We start from the raw sequence: 26,426 nt of genomic DNA, 5'->3' as shown, positions 1-26,426 counted from the left end.
TTCTCAGGAGTTTCTGAAATGATGAAGAGCTACATTTGTGAAGAGCACAGCTATTACTCTCAGATGACTTTAGACTTTAGGAGGAAAATAATAGTTTTTTCTTTGCCTTTGTAGATGTCTAAAACAATTAACATGTTCGTACGCTGGCATGTCGAAGGAGAGAAGTCTCCCGCATTCCAGGGACACGTTTCTAGAATCTCGGACTATCTCTGGTAAGGCTTTGTTGAAATCCAAACTTGTCCAGCAAACTTTTTTAACCTGGAATCTTCCTGATATGTTGAACTATAGAATTAGCAATTCTGGTTAGGTATTTTGGGAGTTGACTTTGCAAAGTGTAAATTCTAGTCTGGTGCAACACAGCTAAAAGATACCATGTTATGAAAGCTGTTATGTAGTTTGAAAGTGCAACATGGCTCTTAAATACTGCCTACTATCCTTTAGAAGATACCATATGTACTCCAAAATACATTTAGAAAGTAATTCCAAAATATAGATGGATTATCTAAGGTTATACAGGTAGTCCTCGACTTACAACCACTTGTTTAGTGACCCTATGAAGTTACAACGGCACTGAAAAGTGATCTACAACCAGTCCTCATGCTTACACTTCATAACATCCCCACATGATTAAAATTTGGGCACTTGGCAACTGGCATGTATTTATGACAGTTACATCATCCCAGGGTCACGTGGTCGCTATTTGTAACCTTCCCAGACAGCTTCCAACAAGCAAAGTCAATGGAAGGAGCTGATTCATGTAAGGGTCTCTTGATTCACTTCACAATTGCAGTGATTTACTTAACATCCATGGCAAAAAGATCATAGAATCTGGCATGAGTCACCTAGCAACCATCTTGCTTAGCAATGGAAATTGTGGCTCCAATTGGATTTGCTTGTGGCTGAACAGTCAGATTTTCCATATCCAGTGGACAGGCCAGATGCACCTGGTATTCCCACACCACATTTACCCACTGACAATAAGAAATGCACAGTGATGATGCCTCAGACCAATGTTGATGAGAGTTCTGAGTGACCAGTATACCCAACAGCAGTCAAACACTGGTTGCCCCAGTAAGTGGTGAGAAGAGCCCAGCGGCCTCCCTGAGGTCAGAGAAGCTCTTGGTACAAAGAGAGCCAGTCTGCACAAGAGGGCCAGTCTTCAACCGTAGTAGCAGATGTTCGCAACCACCTGATAGACTAAATCTGTAGAAAGTGTTGGTTCTCATCTGAACTTTTACAATGTTGTGCGTTGTTAATATGAAAAGAGGAAGATGTTACAGGTGTTATGTCTGCCTTGTGTGCAGCTTTATTCCTCTCTAGCATTCATCTCTATTGTTTTGTGATGCATTTCCTGCCATTCTAGGATTTACCTCTATCTGCTCTCTTCCTGTTCCTGGTGTGTATGTAAATATAATTTCTTAATGAGGGCTTGTATAGTGTTTTTAACTGCATTTTATTAAACTACTTGAAACAGTTGTAAGTCAAAGACTATCTATTGTAGGGGAGAGATATCCTGAGATGAGAAGTACACATTAAAGTTCCAGGTAGAAAATCTTACAAAGTCATTTTTTCCCCTTCCATTTGTGTTGTGACTCACTCCTCTAGGAAATCACTGCAGCGTTTTAGCGATAGGCCAATAAGTATAAGGGTGGGTCATCTAGCCTGCCTGCCTCCTTCCTCACATCCAGTCCTAATTTAGCCATTGTCTCTTATTCAAAAGGCCTTTCCAGGAATGACTAGAAGCCCAATGTTCATGCTACTCATGGCTCACTGTTTATGATAAATAAATATGTTTATGATAGTGAAACTTACAGGTCCCTTACCTGTTTCTTCTTTGCCATGCCTCTCATGCTTGCTTTTGCTTTTCTTGCAGGCTGGGTCTGGATGGCATGAAGATGCAGGTAATCATTCCTGGCATGTTTTTATTTTGCTGAGGTCTGAACCCGTCTCACCGGGTAATGACTACTGTAGACTCTGCCAAGAGCTCTGCTTAAAATTAACAGTAACAATAGTAATTTATTAATTTTTTGTCATCTTGCTACTATCAACTTTGAGTGACTCATAACAATAAAAATGTACAATAAAATCAATTTTAAAAAGATGGCAAGCATGATGAAGTGAAGGGTCCTTCAAGTCAAAGACCTGAGTGAAAAGCCAAGTCTTCCTAGCTCTTTCAAACAATAGCAGAGTGGGGGCCATTTGGATCTTGGTGGGATCTGTTCCCAGAGGGTAGATGCTGCCACTGGGAAGATCTAACTCTAGAATCCCAATAGATGTCATTGTTTAATCCAAGGAACCTACACCATGCCAACCCTGCAGGAACAAATCTGCCAGGCAAAAGCGAGGAGAGACAGGCAGTCCCTGGACCAAGCAAGCCCTATGCCAAGTAGTGCTTTATATGTAACAACAGCTTAAATCACACCTGGAAACAAACAACAAGTGCAGCTTGTAAAGCAGAAGCTTTAGAGATGGGCATGCCCATCGCTGTCTGTACTGTTGCTACATTCTAGACTAATTAAAGCTTCCAGTTAGTTTTCAAATGGAGTGCATTGAGTAGTCAAACCAGGATGTGACTGGGCATGAGCGACTATATAAAGTTCATTTCCAAAGAGGAAGTTGGTATTAGGGAGGTAGAGAACTGTTTCTCTTCTTCTAATAAATTCCTACCCCACCCACACTCCCAGCCATTAAGTATGAGAAGGTAAAAGTGATAAAGTAAGTTTTGACTCCTGACCATCAAATTCCCTTTTCCATACTCCCATTTTTTCGCTTTCAACCACTTTCGCTTCAGAAATCAAATCATTAGTTTTCTTATCTTTGTATTCATTTTTCTCTTCAGTTTTTGGGGCTCCATCTCCATCATTTTTTCCTAATATAAACTCTATCTTCTTCTCCATTCTCCCAGTTACTACCTCCAATAAGTTTTGAATTGCACCCCAAATCTTTTGCAAGATTAAAGTTTCCTCTTCTGAAAATTGATCCATGTTTCCAAATTGTAAATTACTGCCACTCTAGCTTTCAAGACTTTATATATTCTGACCCCACTCGTTCCACACCAAAGCATACTCTGAGCCAGAGATAAATTACGGCATTTAATTAGCAGACAAACAGGTCTTTGGCAGCAACCCAGCACAGACAAGCTTGGGCAGCTTTAAAGACAGATAAGGCTTGGCAGCAATCCAGCCTAACAAGCTCGCACAAAGTTCTCCGACATTCGATTCTGTGTTGACTTCTGCAAAGAGGGGCATGTGCACAAGTAGCTTTTTATAGTCTGGAGAGGAGCCTAATGACCACCAGCTGAGCGCAATTACCTCCTGTAATTGCGTAATTGTTCCTGACGCCTAGTAGCTCTTCGATGGTGTACATCCAGGAACAACTCACTACTGGCCTCTGGCTCACTCTTCCTTGTCTCCTCCCCACTGGTCCAAGGCTCAGGTGCCTCCTGGTGGCCAACCAGCCTCCAGCACAAAGACGGTGAGATCAAAGGAGAAACAGGAATAAATGCGTAGTTTCAAAAAAACTCTAGCCTATAGCCTCCGAGCAGCAGAATTCAAGTATTTTCCTTTCACTTTCTTGTGTTGTCTCAGATTTAGGAGGGACAAAGTTCTTAAATGGAGTTTAATAGCAAATAATAGACGATTTTTGTTAGCGTAGAGACTGAGATTTTAATCCTTAAATTGAAAAAAATAAAGCACGAAAAAGTCGAAGAAGAAAAACCGGTCCGTTCAGTTTAAGAAAAGGGGAGAGAGAAAAAAAAGTTGTGAGCACTTCAATCCACAAAGTGTAATTAAAAAAAGAAAAGCATACTAACCAAAACAATCCAATGGAGATCAATTCCACCGCTTACTTCTTCTGCTTAAGGATTTAATTTAGCATAAAAAAGAAGTTCTTTTGGGCAATCTTTTTCAAAACAGAAAAGATTCACCAGATGATCACACTTTCTCTTTCCTTTTCCTTTCCTTTCCCCGAGATCAGCAAGATGTATCCTTCCTGTTCACCGTCTCTTTGGGATAGTTTAGGTCCGTTTGGACCACCCAGAAGCAAAAGTATTGCCCGCGGTCTCAGCGCATCAAGGCTACACAACCATATCGTTGTGACGTTGGCTCCTCCAGCAGCGACAACTCTTGATGACCTCGGCCATCCGGCACCTTTTGGACATCAAGGCCATCCAACCAGTGCCGGACGACCAATGTCATCAGGGTTTTTATTCTGTTTATTTGTTATCCCCAAGTCCTTAGGGGGTTGGAGGGCTATTTTGGATTTTAAATGTCTTAATAAATACTTGAAATACCGGCGCTTTAAAATGCACTCCTTGCAGTCAATTTTAGAGGGGGTCCAGCAAGGGGACTATCTTACCTCTATAGATCTGACAGAGGCATATTTACATATATCTATCCTCCAGAACCACTGTCGCTCCCTACGTTTTTGTTATGACAGCTGTCATTACCAGTACAGGGCCTTGCCATTCAGCCTATCATCTGCCCCCGGGCTTTCACTAAGGTTTTAGTCGCCCTGACGGCCCATTTGAGAACAGTGCCCATTAGGATTATGTCTTATCTGGATGATATTTTGTTATTATCACCTTCTAGGGATGGGGCCACAAGGGATCTTGACACCACTGTTCGGATGCTCCAATCCCATGTTTTCCATCAATTGGACCAAGAGTCACTTTACACCCACCACTCGCATTTTGCACCTAGGGGCTTGGATTGACACGAAGGCGGCCCAAGTTTTCATCTCTTAGGAGAGACAAGACAGTCTCCGCCAACTGGTGTCTCAGGTGGAAAGGGAACGGAAGGTGCCGCTAGCTATCTTACCAAAATTGCTAGGGAAAATGGTTTCAGACATTTCAATTGTCCCTTGGACCAGACTACACACCAGGGAGTTGCAATGGTTCCTCCTGCCCTTCCAAAAGGAATGGAGGAGCACTTCCCTGATAACAGTCACCTTGCCTGGTGAGGTGCTGCTCTACTTGAGTTTTTGGAGGTCCCCTGCTATCTCCAGGGGGTGCCATTTTGGGGTAGAAGACAGAATCACAATCACCACTGATGCGAGTCTTAGAGGTTGGGGTGCCCACCTGGAGGCACATATTGCAGAAGGCAGGTGAACGGAGGAAGAGGGTACCTTGAGTATTAACCTCCTTGAGCTCAGGGCCATCTGTCTCGCCCTCCTGTGTTTCGTAGACTTGATCAAGGGCATCCATGACCTTGTCTAACCGATAACATTATAGCCAAGGCTCATGTAAACAGACAGGGTGGGTGGGTACCAGGTCAAGACAGCTGATGAAGGAGGCGAGCGAGCTGGGTCACTGGGCGGAGGTTAACCTCCTGTCCATTACTGCTGAGCACATTTCAGGGATTGACAATATGGGGGCAGACTGGCTGAGTCGCTCTACCCTGTATCAGGCAGAGTGGAAATTGCACCCTTCTCTCTTCCAGAAGATTACATGCCGGTTCGGGGTTCTAGTCATGGACCTGTTCACCTCTCCAGCCAAACATTCCTCACGAGATTCCCCATGACAGGTGCAGAGGGGATGGACACCCTCTGCTGGCCCTGGCCTCTGGGGTTACTGTATGCCTTCCCACCACTTCCGCTATTGTCATGCACAAGATCATTTCGTCCAGGGCGGAGATCATCCACATTGCCCCGCATTGGCCGCGCCGGTCATGGTTTGCAGGTCTCCAGACATTGTCCTTGGAGAAGCCCTGGAGGATCCCGCCAGACAGGGTGTTCCTCAGCCAGGGGTCATTGGACCACCCGAACCCCCAATGGCTCCAATTAACTGCCTGGCGATTGAGCGGGAGGGTCTAATGCTGGACAGCTTTTCCACTAGAGTTATAGACACTATACAGGCATCTAGACGGCTCTCTCCGGACCGCATTTATAACACCACCTGGAGGATTTTTTGTGAATGATGTTCTGTGAGGGGGATCATGTCTACTTCAGCTTCAGTTCCCCAGGTCCTGGAGTTGTCGCCCAATACTCTTAGGAGGCAGGTGGCGGCCCTGGCAACCCTATTGTCTTGTGGAGCGGGTCAGTCATTGTCCCATCACCCAGCAGTTAGGAAGTTTTTAAAGGGAGCATCCAACCTGAGACCACCTGTGGTGCACAGATACCCCGGGTGGGATTTGTGAAAGGTTTTCACTGCACTTACTCAGTCTCCATTTGAGCCACTCTGTACGATTCCGCTACAATTTCTTTCCCTGAAAGTCTCATTCTTAGTAGCCATCACCTCTGCTCGGAGGATATCAGAGGTCCAGGCATTATCAGTGAGGGACAAATTGTGTACCTTTTATGTGGATAGGGTGATACTTAGACTGGATGGACCCTTAATTCCGACCCAAGGCCAGTACATGGTTCCATCGGGCACAGGAAATTGTTTTATCAGACTTTTGTCCATCACCATCAAGGCCATTAGAAGAGCAGTAGCACAGCCTAGATGTCCAGCGAGCTCTCCAAATCTACATAAACTAGACATTGGAATTTAGAAAGACGGAACATCTTTTTGTCTCTTTCCAATCTTCCTCCCTGGTGCAAAAGGTATCAGTCACTACAATGGGCAGATGGGTTAGAAAGTGCATCGCTGCGGCCTATTCATCTAATCAGGAGCCGATCCCTCAAGGAATTACGGCACATTCAACCAGGAGTTCGGCCACCAGGAGTTCGGCCACCACTATGGTGTGGAGTACGCAGGCTTCCCTGGGAGAGATCTGCAGGGCAGCTGCGTGGGCACTCCCTTTGCCCTTTATTCGTAATTATAAATTAGACAAGTTTGCTTCGGTGGATGCTGCCTTTGGCCGTAGAGTTCTACAAGCAGTGCATGCTGACAGGTAGACCTACAGTCTCCTCCCTCTCAATGGGGACTAGCTTGGGTATGTCCCATACAGTCTCCGGGCAGGGCGGGGCTGGATGCTATCTCCACCTCTATTGAGAAAGGGCATTGTCACTTACCTGATACGCCTCTTCTAATAGAGTGGAGATAGCATCCAGCCCCGCCCTGCACGGAGACTGTTTTCCCATCAAGGACTGGGGAGGTGATTGATCAGCTGGTCTATGTTGGTTTTTTTATTGGTGTTTTTGGTCAGGATCTGAGTTGAATCGTTCACTAAAGTTGATCTTTGGATAACACGAGGAGTCTGTTGTCTTTTTCTTCGTCGTAAGCTGGGTGGAATCACTCACAGGGACGGGTTATATAGGTGATTAATTAATTAGTAATCAGACTCAGTCCAATCAGAGAAGGAAAAGTGTAAATCCATACATGGATGCTATCTCCACTCTATTAGAAGAGGTGTATCAGGTAAGTACCAACACCTTTTTTTGTTGCCCCATGTGTGGAAAGGGATACATTTAGAAAGTAATTCCTAAATAGCAAAGGACTATCGAAGTTTTTATTGCAGGGGAGAGAAATTGTCTTGAAGAGTACAGTAAGGTTCCAGGTAGAAGGTATTGGTGCTAGAACAGGGTGTCTAACGCAGCCCACAGGCCACATCTATCACGTGTTAGCCCCATTTTCACCCGGTTTAGTGAAGGGGAAAAAAGTCCTGGTATGTCACATGAAAACGCCGTGATGAAGCGAGTTTGACACCCTTGTGCTACAGGAAAGGTTCCTGGAAGAGTATCCCTTAGCATACTGTACTCTTGGAAGGGAAATCAGCTGCAATTGATTTTATGTAGTCTGCTGGCTGAAACAGTATGCATGATGTATATTTCAAAAAGCATCATTTATCTTCTCTTTTAGGGCACCAATGGATCACAGGTTTGGGATACAGCATTTGCTGTCCAAGCTTTTCTGGAGGTAACAGCTTTTCACAAGTTTTTCTTGTTAATTTTAATGAACTTTGTGGAATAGTTAACTAGCTGCACTTTCCTATATCATAATTTAAACAAGAACTCTGCCCCAAAGCAGCTCTTTCAGCTTCAAATTGCAATTGTGAGAGAAAAACAAAACAAATGAAATTACATCACTTTCTACTCTATCTATTCAGTATGCTAATAGCCTTCTTCTGGCTTCTTTTCCTTCCTTATTTTATTTACATTTTTAAACTGGATATAATTAATATAACTATATTGGCTATGGTTTGCGGTTCCACCACAAAACCGCGGTAGACTAAAGCGTGTGTGACTAAAGCGCGGTGACAAAACCGCACCGTCAAAACCGCGCGACAACAGCGCGCCGACAACAGCGCGCCGACAACAGCGCGCCGACAGAAGCGCGCTGTAGCATAACCCTAAAAATAACCCTAAACCTAACCCTAACCCTAACGCTAAATCTACCCTAAACCTAACCCTAAACCTAACCCTAAACCTTACCTTAAGTTAAATCGCGCTTCTGTCGGCGCGCTGTTGTGGGCGCACTGTTGTGGGCGCACTTTTGACATCGCGGTTTTAGCGCCGCGGTGTTGTCGTTGCGCTTTTGACGTTCGCGGTTATGTCGTGCCACGTGGTTTGCACTGAGTGTAAATAGTATTCTAGCAATAAACCCTAAATGGAAAAAAATGGTAATAAAATATTAAATAAAAAATTACAGAGATTGATTGGAATCTAAAATGATGTCTTTGCTTTACTTGATTAAACTCTTTTATTTAAAGGCTGGTGCCCATGAGAAGCCTGAATTTGACAACTGTCTGATACTTGCACATCAGCACTTCAGAATAGCACAGGTGAAAATGTCACATTCTAGTCCCTGATTATATTTGAAGGATTTTTTTCCCAGCGGCCACTGAGCTATGTACTATAGACATTGTATCTATTGAACATTTGAGTAAAAAGGACTAATCACATCAGAGAACAAACTAACCATTTCTGATAGTCCCAACAACAACATCTGCCTATCCCAGATCCTTACAAAGTACTTGATAGGTGGATAAAAAATTCTAAGTCCATAGCTCTTCTTAAAAATGAACACCCTGAATCTGGAAAATAGAACTATGGAGAAAGGAAATGATACCTCCTATCCATTCTCATTCTATTATTCATTTTTTATATCTTGCCTTTGTTTTTGTTTTTTTGTAAATAGCTCAAGTTTTTCCCCACAACAACTATCCTGTAAGGTGGGTTGGACTGAGAGAGAGAGTGATGGGCCCAAAATAACCCAGGCGGCTTTCACACTTATGGTGGGACTTGAACTCTATCTTCAGATTCCTATTCTACCACCTTAACCACTGGTTCTCTCTCCTCAAGCCCATAGCTAGAACTAAGTAACTTTGTTGTGGTTTACTCCTGCAAGATGCATATCATTATAATATTTTATCTCCTCCAGGTTCCAGATAATCCACCTAATTATGAAAAGTACTACCGTCAGATGAACAAGGTATGATTGTTCAAGGTGACAGAAAGTGGAAACAAGATCTTAAATTAGTTGTGAAAACTTCTCTGTGCCCTAGAACAGAACAGCTAGGGTGAATAAGAAGGGTGAAAGAAGCAAAGCAGGTTTGTAATTGTTGAGTGGATTTGGGGGTTTGTTTGAAGGAGCCTTCTGCATTCCTGCTTGTACACTGAATGATCTAACCTCAGAGGCAGTCACACTGTAGGATTATGGATGAGAGTGTTCAGTGAACACTCTGAACATTGGGCCATCTTTTAGCATTTCCCTTTCTTCTAGATGTGGCAGAATTGTTCTCTTTTCCCCAGAGGGCAAAATAGGGTGAGAGTGGCATTGGAATTGATTGTAATGATACATTATGGACTCATTCACTCAAGGCATTTAAAATAAATCTACCAGAGCCATGCTGCAAAAATCTGCATCATCATTAGAGAAGCAGAGTTTCATTGCTCCCATCTTCTAGATTCAGGTCAACAAATATCTAGACTTGCAGCTCACATATGCTAAACAGAGGCAGATAGAATATCTTGCCTGGTAATTTTTACCCCAAGAAGGAGTTGGAGGTTTCTAATATTTTCCTGAGTGCTAAAGCAATGTGTTTAAGAGAGAAAGAAATAGTAAGGCAGAGAAATTAGAGCATAAGAATGAGAAAAAAAGGAAAAAAATTGTTGAGCCTAATACCACCATTCACTTTTCCAACTTTCCATCCTTGATTCCCTGTTCTGACACTACTTCATAGATGCAGTGTAATTTACTATTTTTCCTTTTTACAATCTTGTCAACTCAATCCAAGCATACAAGCATACGTTTTTAGTTGTCCCCTTTCTCTCAACTCTTTGACTTTTCCTTTATAATCTCAATGTACATCTTTTGTATTGGTTATTTTGAATTCAATTAATACTCATGTAAGCATACATTCTTGTTTTTTTCTCTTTTTGTTTTATGACATATATTTCTCAAGGTTACCTTTCCCACCTCATTCAACATATTAATTCCTCCTAATAGTTTACATACTAATCACTAGCTTTTTACAAGTATTTACCTGTCTTTGATTTTCACCATATTTCATAAACTTTAGTTAGTTAGGATATGTAATTCGTTATTTCTTCTCGGTGAATGTTGCCATTTTAGTTTGCAAATTTGTTTTCTTTTGTGTTCTTTTTCGGTGTTCTGTGCTCCAAACCAAATTAAACCACTATTGTCTAATAACCACTAGGGTGGATTTCCCTTCAGCACTCGTGACTGTGGCTGGATCGTTGCTGACAGTACTGCAGAAGGTCTGAAATCTGTGATACTGTTACAGGAAAAGTGCCCATTCATCAAGGAACACATCCCCCCCGGTCGTCTCTTTGATGCTGTAAATGTGGTGAGCACAAAAAAGTAAATTTCTTCCTGAGAATCCATCTCCCCCACTTATTCTCATCTTGCCCATGCTGTGCAGAGTGACCAAAAGGGCAGAGATACTGAAGGGATAGCTGGGGGAGGGAGTTAAAGCAGAGACAATTCATGCAGGGCAGAGAAGTGGGAAATCCTTGTCCAATGACCATTGCTAAATGGCATGGTCATACAATGTTTTGTTTAATGACTGTTTTCCTTAATGACAGAAACTCCATTTCCAATTTGGGTCATAACCTGAGGACTACATGTAGAGATTTCCAGACAAGAAGTAGGGCTATGTATATGTTTTAATTGTATTTTTAGGTTGCCCTGATCAATTATGACTTTAGGTGGTAAATAACAAAGCAAAACAGAAACAATAATAGCCAAATAAAAGCAGCAGTACAGATTTCCTGCAGTGACATCACTTCCATGTGGGTGAAGGAATGGGATCTCCGCTAGCTTTTCTGTGGTGAAAATCTGGGAAAAGGATGAGTTGAACCTGGAGGAATCAAAAGGAGAGAGGGGGAGCCTGGGCGCCGAAGGAGGAAGCAAGCAACTTCCCTATCGGACAAGGGAAAACCCCTTGAAAACATCTTTGAAGAAATTGGCATTCATGGTCTTGCTTGGGTGGTGACAGCCGCACATGAGGGAGAGAAGATAGCAACACAGCAACATCGGTGAGAATAACTAAAAGAACTAAACTAAAACGATGTAAATTCTACTAAAGATTCTTTGAGGTAGAATTTCAAAGCTTTGAAGCGAGCTGGATACAGTTCAATATTGGCAGCTATAAGAAGAGCTGAAAGCATGTGATTTCCTGTAGCAATAGAAGACTTGGAGTGATTTAAGAACGGAACGGAATAAGCAGAGGACGAGAGGGCTGTTGGAGCGATTTGGACAATAAACAGAAATTGGAGCCAGATAAATCAGTGATAACAGCGAAGAAGGAGAGAGAAATACTTGGGAATACTTGAGAGAAAATATCGGATGATTGAAGAGCGCAAAAAAAAAAAAAGCCTATACGAAAGAAGAGTAACAGCTCCATCTAGTGGATGGTGAACTGAATAACAATATATAGGACAAATCTGCTGATGCAACATGAAAATATTTTTTTTTTGTTGTGATCTCTGAAATTGGACTAAAAAAAAATCTTTTATTTTGAAGGATAACATTGAAAGAAGAAATATAAAGCTAAACTGAACTGTGGTGAGATAAAATATTGTTGAATTGTATTGAACTATATTATAATTGGAAGAGAGAGCATAGATGATATATGAACTATCTGTGATACTCTGAAATTATCAACGTTATAAATAGAAGACATAATATTATATAATAGTATATAAGAATTAAATTAAGGATCTATTAGCCTAAACATACTGTATACCTTGAGAATATAAAAAAATAATAATAGTAATATAGTGTTGAAGTAGGGGGTAACAGTTTGTAGTTATTAAACAGACGATATAAGGTTATATACTGAATCAAATCAAGAACGTGTTAGGTTAAATATATTGAATATTGCATGAATATTGTGTGGATTGACTTACATACAAACCCGAATATATAGAAATTAAGTTGTTAGATTGTAAGATTGAATGATATTGAATTGAAATGTACATGGAAGAGGGAAAGTTCAAAGATTGAAGGGGCTGGTAAGAGAGTGGAAACAGGCAGTGGGCAAAGAGAAGTATATGCTATTGTGGGAAAACATTGTAAAGAAATTAAAATCAAAAATGACAAGTACAACAACAACAATTAGTAAAATGAATAGGAAGGCAGCATCCAATCCAGCATCACCAACGTCTTCACCCTCAAACCAGCATTCAATTGAGAGCACACTGGGTCTAGAGAAAGCGAGCTCAACAACGAACCTTCAGTTTACGCAAGATGCATTAGCAATGATACAAGAAACCATGCTGAAAATACAAGAAACAATTACAAAAACACAAGAAACAATTACAAAAACACAAGAAACAATTACAAAAAAATCATGAAGAAACTAGGAGAAATCATGAAGAAATTAAACTAGAAATGGGAGAAATGAAGAGAGATTAGAATAGATGATACAATAGGGAAAATACAAAGCGAAATAACAAAAAATGAACAAAAAATTCAAAAAGTAGAAACAAAGGTAGAAAAAACGGAGAAGAGAATAGAGATTGTAGATTAGAAGCTGACTACACTAAACAGAAAATTTGGGGAAAATAGTGTTTTTGGAACTTGAAAAAGCTGGCTTCTTTCTCCGCTTTCAAAATATAGTAGAAGAAAAGGAGGAGGATTTTTTTTATTAATTTTTTTTTTAATTTTAATTTGAAACAAGTACAACATCTTTCTTTACATCTATAGAAGTGTATCAGTCGATCACAAATAAACTTTGGTACATCTCCTCCACATTCAACAAACATAACTCATGTTAACTCAAGCATTTTAACTCAGATATTCATACATATCACCATCGTCATATATCCATTTTCATTTGACTGTAATTATTATTTAAAAATATTAATAAAAGTAATAATCTTAAACAATACATGCCCACACCAGTGGGAAAAGAAAAAGTCAAAAAAACCAACAACAAAAAAACAAAGAAAAAAAAACAAAAAGGACAAACAGGACAAAAAGGACAAAACACAAGGCAGGGGAAAAAAAAAAGGAACACAGGTATATATTATTTTAAAAAAAAGTATATTAGCTGGTTACAACATGTTTTGGTGCATCTCTTCCATTAATTCATATTAATTCAAATATCTTAACTCAAATGTTTACCATATTAACATCATTATACCTCCACTTTTAGTTAACTATAGTTATTTAAACATCCTTTATCCTTAACTATGCCAAAGAATTAATCCATAACACATGCTGACATTTCATTTACTTGTTTGTAAAATCCTCTATTAACATCAAATCCTCATTTTAGCTGAACATCCATAATATTTAGTTATATCATATATCATAACATTTTCCCCATATTAACATTTAACTGTATATATTTTATTTAGTTTTTTAATAGTGATAATTATTGTGATTAATACCCTTTATATATAATCCAAAAATATTTCCAACCTTCCTTTCTCATATCCAATTATTATTTATCATATCAACTCCACATTATATACATTACTATCAATATCAATTATTATTCAGCTATATCTATTACAAATAAGAGTAATTAGATTTAGCTAATTTTCAATTGTATTCTTCAGTCTATCAGCCTATGTCTCTCCAATAGCAAAACTTCCTTAGTCCTCTTACGACAATGTAAGTATAATGCCAAATAGTGCGTCCCATCTGTACTGTATTTGACGGTTTCTAAGTTCTTCAACTAAAAAAGCATAATCTCTCCTGGCTCTTAGCATTTGAGGTGGTATCTCTTTCAAAACAGTCAGGTCTTGACCCCCAATTTGGAGCTTAGTGTTATAAGACTCTTGTAATATCGTGTTTCTGAGCTCTCTTGTAGTGAAATATATAACAATGTCTCAAGGGAGCTGCTTCTGCTTTGCGACCCAAGAGTTAACGCGAGAAACTTTATCGATTTGCCAGTCAAACTTAGCCCCCGGTCTTCCCACCAGACTATCAAAAGCTTCTGAAAGAATCTGTTTCAGGTTTTCCTGTTTTTCTTCACGCAACCCCCTTAACTCTTAATGCCAGTTCCATTTGCTGTACTGTATCATAATTTCTTTTTCAGCATTTTCAACTTTTTGTTGCACCACCTCTGTTTTCGATGTCAAGTTTATATTAGCTTCATTAAGATCCTCTAGACTATCTTCAATTCCGGAAACATGTTCTGTCAGTACAGTTACAAGCCCCAGCATATCATCTCTAATTTTAGCATCCCTGGCATCAATTTTATCATACAACTCCTCTTTAAGTTCTTTTATCTCCTCTTTTATCTCCTCTTTTATTTCCTCTTTAAAATCTTTAAGTTTGTCTTCCACTTTAATTGTCTGAGTGTTGAGAGCCTCATTTAATTCCCTCAAGAAAAATTCTTTCGTTAGCAAATCTCCAGTAGGGGGCATGGAGAGCGGAGGCTGCGACTTTGTGCTAGGTATTGGCGATGTGCTTCTGGGGGCTGAGGGAGGGGGTTTCAAATTAGGATTTGGTTTTGAGGCCATTCCAAGTTTTATCTTCAAGCAATTAGTAAAACTCTACTGGCCCACTGTACAGCTATGGAAAGAGGTACTAAATCTCCCCTTTATTTTGAAATTTATGAGGCTCCGTAGGACTTTGCAAAAGGTTTCAGAAGATAAACATTGTAGCGAAACAGTTCAGCATACTCATCGCCATTTTAAGTGTCTCTATATTAGCAGAGTTAACGGAAGAAAGAAAGTCTTGTAAAAGTGAAACTAATTAGTAAAACTCTGCTGGCCGACTGTGAGGCAAAGTAATAAATCACTCCTTTCCTTTGAAGTTTTAAAGCTCCGTAGAACTTAACAAGGAGATTAAGAAAATAATCATTGTTATGGAAGAATTCAGCAGGCTCATTGCCATTTTAAATGTCTCTTTAAATAGCTAGATTAACAGAAGAAGATCTTGTAAAAATGAAGCTAGGATTTGAATAAACAATTAAAGTTCTCGCATACGAGTTCAGCTCGTATTAAAATCAAATAGTTCAAGCCTTGTTCTGAGTGGGAGAATGCTTACTTCGTGCTGCAAGGCAGCTGGAGATTCCCAGCATGGATACAGTTCTGCCTTCGGCTGGCCCCCCTCTCTCCGCAGACACAGAAGCTGCAAAGATCAAAAGGCACTTGCACAGCAGAACTGATCTTCTTCCCTTCTTGCCCGAAGAGTAAGATACCTGTCAGACGTCTGATAGACGATCGTCTAAACAGATAACGCGACCAGGAACTCGGGAGCAGCTATGTTAAGCTGCTTCCATCAGTAAGCCCCGCCCAGGAAGTCAAACCAGCATACAGTTGAGAGCACACCGGGTCTAGAGAAAGCGAGCTCAACAATGAACCTTCAGTGTACACAAGATGCATTAGCAATGATACAAGAAACAATGCTGAAAACACAAGAAACAATTACAAAAACAAAAGAAATAATTACAAAAACACAAGAATCAATTACAAAAAATCACGAAGAAACTAGGAGAAATCATGAAGAAATTAAACTAGAAATGGGAGAAATGAAGAGAGATTAGAATAGATGATACAATAGGGAAAATACAAAGCGAAATAACAAAAAATGGACAAAAAATTCAAAAAGTAGAAACAAAGGTAGAAAAAACAGAGAAGAGAATAGAGATTGTAGATTAGAAGCTGACTACACTAAACAGACAATTAGGGAAAAAATAGTGTTTTTGGAACTTGAAAAAGCTGGCTTCTTTCTCCGCTTTCAAAATATAGTAGAAGAAAAGGAGGAGGATTTAGAGGAAACAATCACAGAGATTGTTGCGAACATATTACAAAAAAACAAACAAGAAACAAGAAGGGACATAGACGAGGTGTATCAAATCCACACAAATTATGCCAGGAGACACAGGCTCCCACTTTACTAGAAAATCGGTAAGAGATGAAGTATATAAGAAAGTGAGAGAAGAACAAATAACATATAAAGGAAGAGAGATACAAATCCTGAGACAAATCCCAAAAATAGTGAGAGACCAGAGAAGGCAATATGTTCCTTACACAACAACTAATAAAGTACAATGTAATGTTCAGATGACTCACACCAGAGGGAGTGATGATTACCTGGCAGGATAAAAGATATAAAATAGACACAGTTGAGAAAGCACATGAGTTCTTTGAACATCATATCACCGCTGAGGAAGAACAAGAAAGTAAAGAGGAACCAGAGAGTAGAAGTCAAGAAGAACAGTCAGTTGAAAACAGAGGAAGAAAGAGAACAAGAACAAAGAAGAAGACAGGAAAGAGAACAAATAGAACAAGAAGGTAGTAAAATAGGAATAGAGACAAGAAACGCAAGGAAACTAAGGTCGGCATACAAATAACACAATGGAACAAGAAATTAAGTTACTCTCACTAAAAATAAATGGATTAAACTCACTGGAAAAAAGAAGGCAAACTTGACTAGATTACAAAAAATGAATATGGACATAGTATGCCTTCAAGAGGTACATATTAAAAAGCAATATAACAAACTACTAGAATATCCCAAGTTAGGAAAATTATTTGCAACATTAGCACAAAAAAGGAGGAATTGCAATATATATAAAAGAATGGATAAATGCAAAAAAAAATATGCAGATGAAGAGGGGAGGATTTTAATGATAGAAATAGAAACAGAACAAAGAAAAATTCTTCTCACAGCAATATACGCCCCAAATACAAAACCAAAAAGAATTTTATAAGAAGATCCACCAAAAAATAATAGAAATAGAATATGATATATGTCTAATTAGCAACTTCAAAGCTATAACAGATATCAACGATGGCTCACGAAAAAACTAAAAGAGAAAGACGAATCTGAATATTACTCCGTATGGGATTTATTGGCTAAAAGAAAGGAGGGGAAAAGCAGGAAAGCAAAAAAGAAAGGAAGAAAGATGAACAAAACAATAGACAACTACAAAACCGGAAAAGGATTAAAAGATTGAAATATGAGATAGACTATAGCAAATAAATATTATACAAAATGATGTAAATGTAGTAAAAACTGTTATACATAGAATATATAGAATATTACATATAGAATGAAAAAAATGTATGAAATAAAGTAAATGCACAAATATATAAAATCAGTTATAAAAGATTTAATATATTGTATACTAGCTGTACCCGGCCATGCGTTGCTGTGACCCAGTTTGGGCGTAGTGGGGCGGCGGGTGGGTGCTGCCATTGGTCAGGACTCGGGGCTGCTGGGCTGGGTGAGGCTGGTTGGGGGAGATGGTGCTGGGGCTGTCGACCTCGTGGAAGTTGTTGAGCATCTCCTCGGAGGAGCTCCACTCGGGCTTCCCCAAGTCGGTGGCTCAGGAGAGTGAGATGTCTAGGATCTCGGAGGAGGAGAAGTCCTTGGTGTGCCGCCTCACGGGGCATCCAGGGGCTGCCCCAGCCCCACTGCACCTCAGGCTGCCACTGCTGCCACCGCCCCGTCAAAACCGCCTTGGCGAGGCCGTAGCTGGCTCGCTGTGAGGTGGGGTGGAAAGTGCGTGCGGCTAGCTCTGCCTCCGTCTCCTCTGGAGCTCCACTGGGCTGGCCTGGGGTAGGTCGGCTTAAGGACGGGGAGAGGCAGCCGAGGGATGGCATAGGTGGCACCCCGCCGCAGACAGCAAAGGCCCGGTGGTAGGGGAGGAGAGAGAGGGGAGGGAGAGGCCGAAGGGCTTCGGCTCCCCTTGGCGGAAATGGCCAAAGCTCGTCAGTTGTGGGGCGGAAAGGGGAAAGGGTGTGGCCGCAGCCCAGCAACACTTATAAAGGGACCGTCAGGGTGAAGCTGGAGAGAGGCCGAATTGTTCCGAATATACTATACTCACTAAATGAACGCTATGATAAATGACTCAATTCCAATGCAATGTCACACAAAATAATTAAATCAAAATGAAAATTAATCGAAATCTATGAAAATTCAATATAACAATGCAATCGGAAACATTGAAATGGAATCATGAAATATTTAGTATAGTGTGTGTTGCTTTTACGTCCACCAGATGGCGCTGGAAACATTGAAATGGAATCATGAAATATTTAGTATAGCATGTGTTGCTGTCACGTCCACCAGATGGCGCTGGAAACATTGAAATGGAATTATGAAATATTTAGTATAGCGTGTGTTGCTTTTACATCCATCAGATGGTGCTGGAAACATTGAAATGGAATAATGAAATATTTAGTATAGCGTGTGTTCTTTTACGTCCACCAGATGGCATTGGTTTTCAAAAAAGCATTTTTTACAAAAAATAATGTTTTTACCTATCACAGGTGTGACATCTATGTAATATACGTGTATAATATACGCCATTCGAATGCAACGTTGTGTCAAAATTTCAAAGCAATCGGTGAAGCACAGACATCATAGATAGGTAAAAAATGTAATGTGTTGCAAAGATGTAAAGTTTGTAGAAACAAAATATTTTTTTTAAAAAAAGCAGCAATACAAGGTGCACCCACAAACAATAAGTTAGACTGAATTCACAGAGGAATTGTGATTTTCAGGGAAGTAGGGGGCTAGACATCTAGATCAGCGGTTCTCAACCTGTGGGTCGCGACCCCTTTGGGGGTCGAACAACCTTTTCACAGGGGTCACCGAGGAGCCTCCCACAGAGAGGCTAGTGAGAAGCTGGCTCAAAGGGAAGGAGCGGCTCGGGTTCCCCGCGCGGCGGAAGGAGAGGTGCCAGAAGACTGACAGGCTTCCTAGCAGGCGTTTTTCAGCAAGTGTTCCTGCCAGGGAGCTCCTACAGGGCGCACTCCTTCGCCAGGGTTGAGCTGCATCAAAGGGGAAGGCTTGGGCAGTGAGAAGGGTAACGGCTGAGGAGAGGCTGCGGCGGTGGCCGAGTTTCCATCTGACATCGCTTCCCTGCCCCCGGCACAGACCTGGCTCTGCTGAGCTGGCTCTGCTTAGTTCCGCCAGGATCTGAGGGGGGAATTGTTAGCTGCTCATCTCTAGCGCGTGCACAAGCAAAATACCCTCCTGGGCCAGGATCAAGGCGGAGGGGACAACACTGCGCAATGAGGTGAGTAACTGGGTACACAGCACAGGGGAGCCACGCTGCGCAGGAGACTCCTAAGCACCAGACTAGGTCGTTGTGAGCTCCTTTCCCCTTCGTGTTGGCTCAGGAAAGAGGGGAATGGAGAGCAGCAGCAGCTGGTTGGGTGCAGGGAGGGAAGAGCTCCAGTTCTCCTGTGCTGCACATGGCTCTCCTTGCGCAGGGCTCTGGAACTCTTCCCTCTCTGCATCCAGAGGTGGCTGCTCCGGCTCTTTCCTGAGCCAACACGAAGGGGACCTGGTACTGAGGAGTCTGGCGCTGAGGAGTCTCCAGCGCAGCGTGGCTCTCCTGCGCAGCACAACTAGCTACTCACTTCTCAGTGGCGGCAGCGGAAGGAGTCGCTGTCCCCGCCGCTGTGATCCCGGCCCAGGAAGGTATTTTGCTTGCACGTGCAAGAAAGAGATGAAAGAGGAAAGAGAGAGAGATAGAGAGAGAGAAAAATGAAAGAGCTGGAAGGAGGGAATGGGAAAGAAGGAAAATAGAGGTAGACAAATTAGAGAAGGGGGAGAGGGAAAAGAGAGGGAAACAAATCAGGGGGAAAGAAAGGAAGAGAAAAGAAAGAAAAAGAAAGAAAGAAAGACTAACTTTCTCAGACCTATGACGAAAGCAATGGCAAGCTAGATCTCTTGCCAAGAAAACTGCAGTTTGCCAGAAGGCACAAATTGGAAGCAAGTCTGATATTTTTTAAAGAAAATAAAAGAGAAGGTGAAAAAATGCATCTGAAAATAAGATTATTTATAATTTAGATAACATATTATATTGTCAAACTCAAAAGAAATCAAAATATATATCCTATTGCTATTAGTACAATCTTGCCAGTTTTTATCAATGTAAGAGTTAACTATGAATAGATTGCAGAGAAGCAATTTCCTACAATTAATAACTTTATTTTGGATTTGCTATCATGTTCAATGAGAAAGAAAGAAAAAGAAAGAGGGAAAGGAAAGGAAGAAAGAAGAGAAAGGAAGAGGAAAAATAGAGAAAAACAGAAATGAGAGGGAGGGGGAGAGAAGAGAGAGAGACCCTATTCCCACAGAAAACACTGAGCCATGAAACCTGGGTAGGCCTTTCGGGGGGGGGGATGTCATGTGACTGGGTGGGAGTGATGTTGAGTTGGCTCTTTGAGTGTTTTAAGATTGCCTACCCCTGTGCTACACCATACTTCAAGACAAAATTTCATTAATTTGTAATTAGAAATAAATATTTCACAATATATAATTACATATTGTTTTTGTGATTAATCACTATGCTTTAATTATGTTCAATTTATAGCAATAAAAATACATCCTGCATATCAGATATTTACATTACGGTTCATAACAGTAGCAAAATTATAGTTACGTAGTAGCAATGAAAATAATTTTATGGTTGGGGATCACCACAACATGAGGAACTGTATTAAAGGGTTGCGGCATTGGGAAGGTGAGAACCACTGATCTAGATGGAGTGATGGTTCCATTAGAGACGATTTTCAAGGCAGATAAAGTCTGAACCTTTTTGCAGCTTCCTGGACTCCTCTTTGATCAAGTCAGATTGTTCTTTGTCCTCTCTCTCTCTTTAGCTGCTAAACATGCAGAATGCGGATGGTGGCTTTTCAACCTATGAAACTATGCGCGGAGGCTGGTTGTTGGAGTTGTTGAATCCTTCAGAGGTATTTGGTAAGAGTGAAAACTTATATGGCTTCTTTACTTTCTCTAGAAGGCCTTCAGTTTCCTTTCTGGACAATTCATGTCAGTCTCTGCTACGGTTTATTCTGTCCAAGGGATGGTGCCTTTGTAGAATAAAGATGGGTTGAATCTACCGACCCCCCTCACTTTCCCAGTGCTCAGCAGTTTTCTTGCCTTTTGATGGCTTCACCATGTAAAACGTGCCAGAATTGCACTGGAAGAAAGAAAAGTACCATATTTTTCTAACTATAAGATGCTCTGAAGTATAAGACGCACCTAGCTTTTGGGGAGAAAAAAAAGGGGAAAAAATCTGCCTCTGCCTCCCAGCAATTTGCCTCCTAGCAACAAACAGGAAACAGTACAGACGATATACACTGTTTGTGGTGTTATATTTCAGACTATACTTGTACAGATGCTGTTAAAATTGATGTGGCTTTCTGGAAGTATACATTATTCTCTGCTATTTAAAAAAAGATACAATAGCATTGGGCCTCTTCAGATCAAGCATTTATTTTAAAAAGCTTCTTCATTTTGTTAAGTCGTCTAGAACAATAATAAAGTAGTCTTTAAAAAATAAGTCTAATAATTTGAACATTCTATAGGCATTTATAGTGTTGATTTGCCTCCTTGCAGCAAACAGCCTGATTAGCACAAGAAAAAAATATCTGCCTTTGCCTCCCAGCAATTTGCCTCCTGCAGCAAACAGCAAGTTTCACTTTCAATTTCAGTTTAAGCATGGCCCTCCCGATCATCAGCTGTTTCAGGCTGCAGAGATTGCCACAGCCTATTGCAGCCTCCACAAACCCCATTTCCCCCATTTGCTGCAAGGAGGTAAATTGCTGGGAGGCAGAGGCCAAAGGGTGGTGGGTGGTGGGTGGGACTCTATTCAGTGTATAAGACGCACCACATTTTCACCCTCTTTTAGGGCGGGGGGGGGAAAGGTGCATTTTATACTCTGAAAAACATGGTATATTCCGCATCCAACATCCAGATCATTCTGACCTACTTGTTGCTGTGTGGTGTTTAGGTGATATCATGGTTGACTATACATATGTGGAATGTACCTCAGCTGTGATGCAGGCGCTGAAGCATTTCCACAAGTGCTTCCCGGAACACAGAACCTTGGAAATCAGGTAAACAAAGGCGAGTGAAGGTAGAAGGAAAGACTCTTTCAGAGTTTACTTTTATTTTACTTTATTTTATTTTACTGGACCTTCTTTTTGAGAAAGTCTGCTAGAGGACAAACTGCAGAATCAGGGCAGGGGAGGAAATAGATCATGATTCCTTAAGGGGAGAGAAAATCTTGATAGCTTAGGAAGGAGAGAACAGAGAGTGGAAATGTTGAAATGGTTTCCCATTGTGTTCTCCTTTTTACTTAGAGAGATACTGCAAAAGGGCTTGAGGTATTGTCAGAAAAAGCAGAGAGCTGATGGGTCATGGGAAGGGTGAGTATCTTCTAAATAAATACAGCTTGACAGTTTTAGGGCTGTCTATTCCAGACATTTCTTTGGATTGGAAAATGTGTCATTGCAAATAGGGAGATCCCTGGTTTGTTTCACAGATCCTGTTTTCTCACTTGTTGGTTTGCAGTCAGTGGCCCTTTGTCATTGTAGCAGAAGGTTACCCACTGTGAACCTGGAAGATCCCTCCTGTTTCTGGCAGGCACATCTCCATCTCTTTCTCTCTCCGTCTCTCTCTCCGTCTCTCTCTCTCTCTCTCTCTCTCTCTCTCTCTCTGTCTCTCTCTCTCTCTCTCTCTCTCTCCGTCTCTCTCTCTCTCTCTCTCTCTCTCTCTCTCTCTCTCTCTCTCTCTCTCATTGCTGCCGAGAATGAACAACAGACAGCCCAGTATTTTACCCTCCCTTCCCTTCTGCCCTGAGCAGTCTGCATTGGCTGACTGATTTCTTTTCCTTTTTAGAAGCTGGGGTGTGTGCTTCACTTATGGCACATGGTTTGGATTGGAAGCACATGCTTGTATGCAGCAGACCTACTGTGGCAGGTGAGTCACCTCCTTTCTCCTTTCATTTCTGGTTAGAAGGAAAGATTGGCAGTGGAAGAAACTTCTCATGAGCACTTTAGGATAAAATCTTTTTCCTTGCTCTTCCAGTCACTCTTTTGGTTGGCAAGGATGGCTTTGAATTTCCATCCTTTTGCCTTTCTTCTCCTAGAGTGGCCTATCAGGCAGTGTCCCGGGCTTGTGAGTTCTTAGTCTCCAAGCAGATGGAGGATGGTGGTTGGGGAGAGGACTTTGAGTCTTGTGAACAACGCAGATATGTCCAGAGCATTGCATCGCAGATCCACAACACCTGTTGGGCTCTCTTGGGACTCATGGCTGCTAGGTAAGAGCTTGCAGGATCCACTCCCTTTGGGGGTTGGTGGCTTCCCACAGAGGGAAGGGAGAAAGAAAGAAGGAAGGGAGGGAGGGAAAACAGCACAGCAATTTAGGGCTAGAAGGTCATCTAGTCCAAACCCCTGCTACAACAGGAAACTTTACATTGTCTGGATTATTTTGGTGTCAGAAAAATTGCCAGAAAGGAGAAGGAGTTTACTAGGACAAGGCTGCCATGCAGAGGAAAGCAGAGATAGTCCTTGACTTATGACTACAATTGAGCCCAAAATTTTGGTTGCTAAGTAAGAGTGTTGTTAAGTGAGCTTCACCACATTTTACCCAAGCCATGACATCTCCTGGTGAGTGACATCAAGTTGGCCACACCCACACAGTCACATGACCGCTAAGCCAAACCCAGAAAATAGGCCACACCCACAAAATAGGTAGCAATTTTTGAAACCCACCACTGGTCCACACAACCACTTCCAATATAGGTGCTGTAACTGATTGTGCAAAACAGTATCCTTAGGATATCTCCCGAAACAGCATTTTCTCCATAGTCTCACATCCACATTCAATTTTCTATCATTTCAAATAAAGTGTGCTGAGCTGTGAATAGAGTCTATCTGAAGACCTATTATACACCACAAGACCCTTCAGCAATGCCCTCAGCCATCTTAAATGTTTGCCATGAATTGGGTAATTAATCACAGGTCTCTGATGGAAATTCTAACAAGAGATTGGACTGGATTTTTGTGCTTGGGGTACTGCAGCACATGGAAAAAGAGCTTTTCTGAACATAGATGTTTTCTCTGCTACCTTTTCTTTCTCTAAATGTAACTGCAAGTTAAGTTCCCTGAATCTGCTTGTAGCAGTTTTATAGGAAGCAAGTGGAGGAGAAGGGGAAGATGGTGATTTCTATCCTGCCTTTATAATGTGCATTCAAGGCAATGCACATTATGCTCTGACCTCCTCCTCTTGTCCTCTGTGGGATGAATTAGATTGGGAAAGAATGACTGGCCCAGAGTCATCTAGCCAGCTTTCATGATTAATGGAGCACTAGAACTTACTAGCTTCTAGTTTCTGTCCAGCCTCTTAATTACTACATCAGGTTGGTTCATTTTGCTTTGCAGGTATCCAGATGTTGGAGTTCTGGAAAAGGGAATTAAACTATTGATTGAGAAACAGCTGCCTAATGGGGACTGGCCCCAGGTAAAATGTCTCTTTTTTCAGTTTACCTGTCTTTTGCTTAAAAGCATTGTGCCTCAATTACTTAGCCCTTATAATCCTTCTCCCTGGATTTTTCAGCATCAAAAAAGTTCCTTTTCTGTTACTCTGTAGGATTTCCTGATATGTTTTTACTTATCTTCTGGACGGCCTACCAGCTAAGTGGTATATTCTTTCCCACTCTTAGGCTACTCTTGAGGAACTGCCATGCCAACAGTTTTTAATGCTTAAAAGGCTTAGTTCTCAAAGTCCTCTTCTCAGCTTAGGTCCTTTTATCCGGCGTGCAGAGCCAATAAGCCACACCAGATAGATGGAAAGCAATAAGACTTTTATTTGCAAAAAAAAAAAAAAGATTGCCAAGAAGCAAGTTCCAAAATCGCCACATCCCTGCTTACAGTGGATTCCCATTTATGCAGGTTTGAAAATCATACATTGCCATGAACCAGTCACAGAAACATTACTGTAAACCAATCATTAAAAGTAACATCATGCACACATTTCAGAAGTAACATAGTTCAACCAAAACCTACAAGGTTTGCTAAGACTTTTATCTTATCAATAATATTCCTACACTAAAAGAATTCCTGAGAACTTGGTACTTTGACCTTGTCCATCATCTTAATGGACAGCCATTCTTGAGCAGGAAGGCAGATGGTCTGGCTTCCATCTATTGCTATTTTCCCTGCCTAACAAAGCAGCTCAGTCAATGGATAACCACACCACCCCCAAAGCTATTACTATATGCTAAATAATGATTAATATATGAATTAAAATACATTAAAGTGGGTTGTCCCCAAACTCTCATGAAGTTGCTGACATGCTTAAATATGGATGGAAAGCGAAAAGCATCTGCCACTACTGCCTTGTACTTTGCAATAATATCATGAGTTCAGTTTTGATTTATTCTGATACCCTTCTTGGTTAAGTCCATTTCAACAGCAGCAAGTCCCTCCTTTTGAATTCCTAAATTATCCTCAAAATATGCAGACTTTTTATTCTTTTGATATACAAGGCAAGTCAACTTGTTAGAAGCTTCCCGTATGTGGTCATGTATGTTAGGTGCAGGTGACTCACATGTTTTATTTTCCTTTCCTGCAGGATCTTTTGGGCTATGAAATGCGCAGGAAAGATGAGAGGGAAGCTTTACATTTTGTTTCTTGTTTTGCTTACAGGAGAATAATGCAGGTGTATTTAACAAGACTTGTGCTATCAGCTACAGCTCCTATCGAAATGTCTTCCCCGTCTGGACCCTGGGGCGCTTTTCTTCCCTATATCCTGACAGTCCCCTTTCAGGCAAATGCTCAACAAAGGCAATAAGAAACGGGAGGAAAGAACTGGCTGCAGAAATGACCAACAGACATAGTTTAGGATTTGCTGCTTCGTTGTAACAATCTTGAAGTCTGTCTGAGGTTCTTTTTGAGGCAGTAACTTGAGGCCAAAGGGACTCTTTTCCAAGGAACCAGTGAAGAGAGAAGTCAGTGAAAACCTGCTGCTGCCCTGTTGGTTGTTGCTCCTTATAAGGTGTCTCTAAATTCTGCTACATTTGGAAGAAAAAAGAACTTATCTGGCAAAGACAAACACATCTGAGGAAAAATGTAAATATGGAGTCTTGAAGGCCTGTGGAACTTTGTTCTTCTGACTGGTTGAAGCTCCCCTCTCTTAAGTAGAAATAAGAGGAAAAACATTAACCGCCTTTATTCTGTCCAGTCATTTATATGCCCTACTTGTGCATAACCCTAACCCTAAGATTTTTTTTCTCCTTCTTTCTTTTTCTAATATTTCTTAAGATATCCCTACTTCCTTTTGCTACTTTCTTTCATCAATTTATCTATATTTC

At 41.1% G+C, this 26,426-nt stretch overlaps 1 protein-coding gene across 2 annotated transcripts in view; it reads left to right on the top strand.

Annotated features, from left to right (window-relative positions):
- The window catches only part of LOC116505285 (lanosterol synthase-like), a 40,634-nt gene extending 14,411 nt beyond the window's left edge, over positions 1 to 26,223 (top strand). Inside the window, exons 9-21 of one of the 2 annotated variants that reach the window (XM_032212444.1) lie at positions 115 to 212; positions 1,874 to 1,901; positions 7,739 to 7,795; positions 8,589 to 8,660; positions 9,260 to 9,310; positions 10,539 to 10,688; positions 20,929 to 21,025; positions 22,062 to 22,167; positions 22,414 to 22,479; positions 22,952 to 23,028; positions 23,204 to 23,372; positions 24,496 to 24,574; positions 25,762 to 26,223. In XM_032212444.1, the coding sequence (XP_032068335.1) occupies positions 115 to 212; positions 1,874 to 1,901; positions 7,739 to 7,795; positions 8,589 to 8,660; positions 9,260 to 9,310; positions 10,539 to 10,688; positions 20,929 to 21,025; positions 22,062 to 22,167; positions 22,414 to 22,479; positions 22,952 to 23,028; positions 23,204 to 23,372; positions 24,496 to 24,574; positions 25,762 to 25,977 (1,266 nt within the window). In that variant the 3' untranslated portion in view covers positions 25,978 to 26,223. Of the gene's footprint in view, positions 1 to 114; positions 213 to 1,873; positions 1,902 to 7,738; positions 7,796 to 8,588; positions 8,661 to 9,259; positions 9,311 to 10,538; positions 10,689 to 20,928; positions 21,026 to 22,061; positions 22,168 to 22,413; positions 22,480 to 22,951; positions 23,033 to 23,201; positions 23,373 to 24,495; positions 24,575 to 25,761 lie in introns of both variants that reach the window. The other variant, XM_032212443.1, reaches the window with a different exon arrangement.
- The last annotated feature ends 203 nt before the right edge of the window (positions 26,224 to 26,426 follow it).

This window comes from Thamnophis elegans, chromosome 3 (genome assembly GCF_009769535.1).
Source record: "Thamnophis elegans isolate rThaEle1 chromosome 3, rThaEle1.pri, whole genome shotgun sequence".
NCBI classification, from domain to species: domain Eukaryota; kingdom Metazoa; phylum Chordata; class Lepidosauria; order Squamata; family Colubridae; genus Thamnophis; species Thamnophis elegans.
The sequence above is the reverse complement of the archived record's forward strand: the minus strand, read 5'-3'. Positions and strand labels throughout refer to the sequence as shown.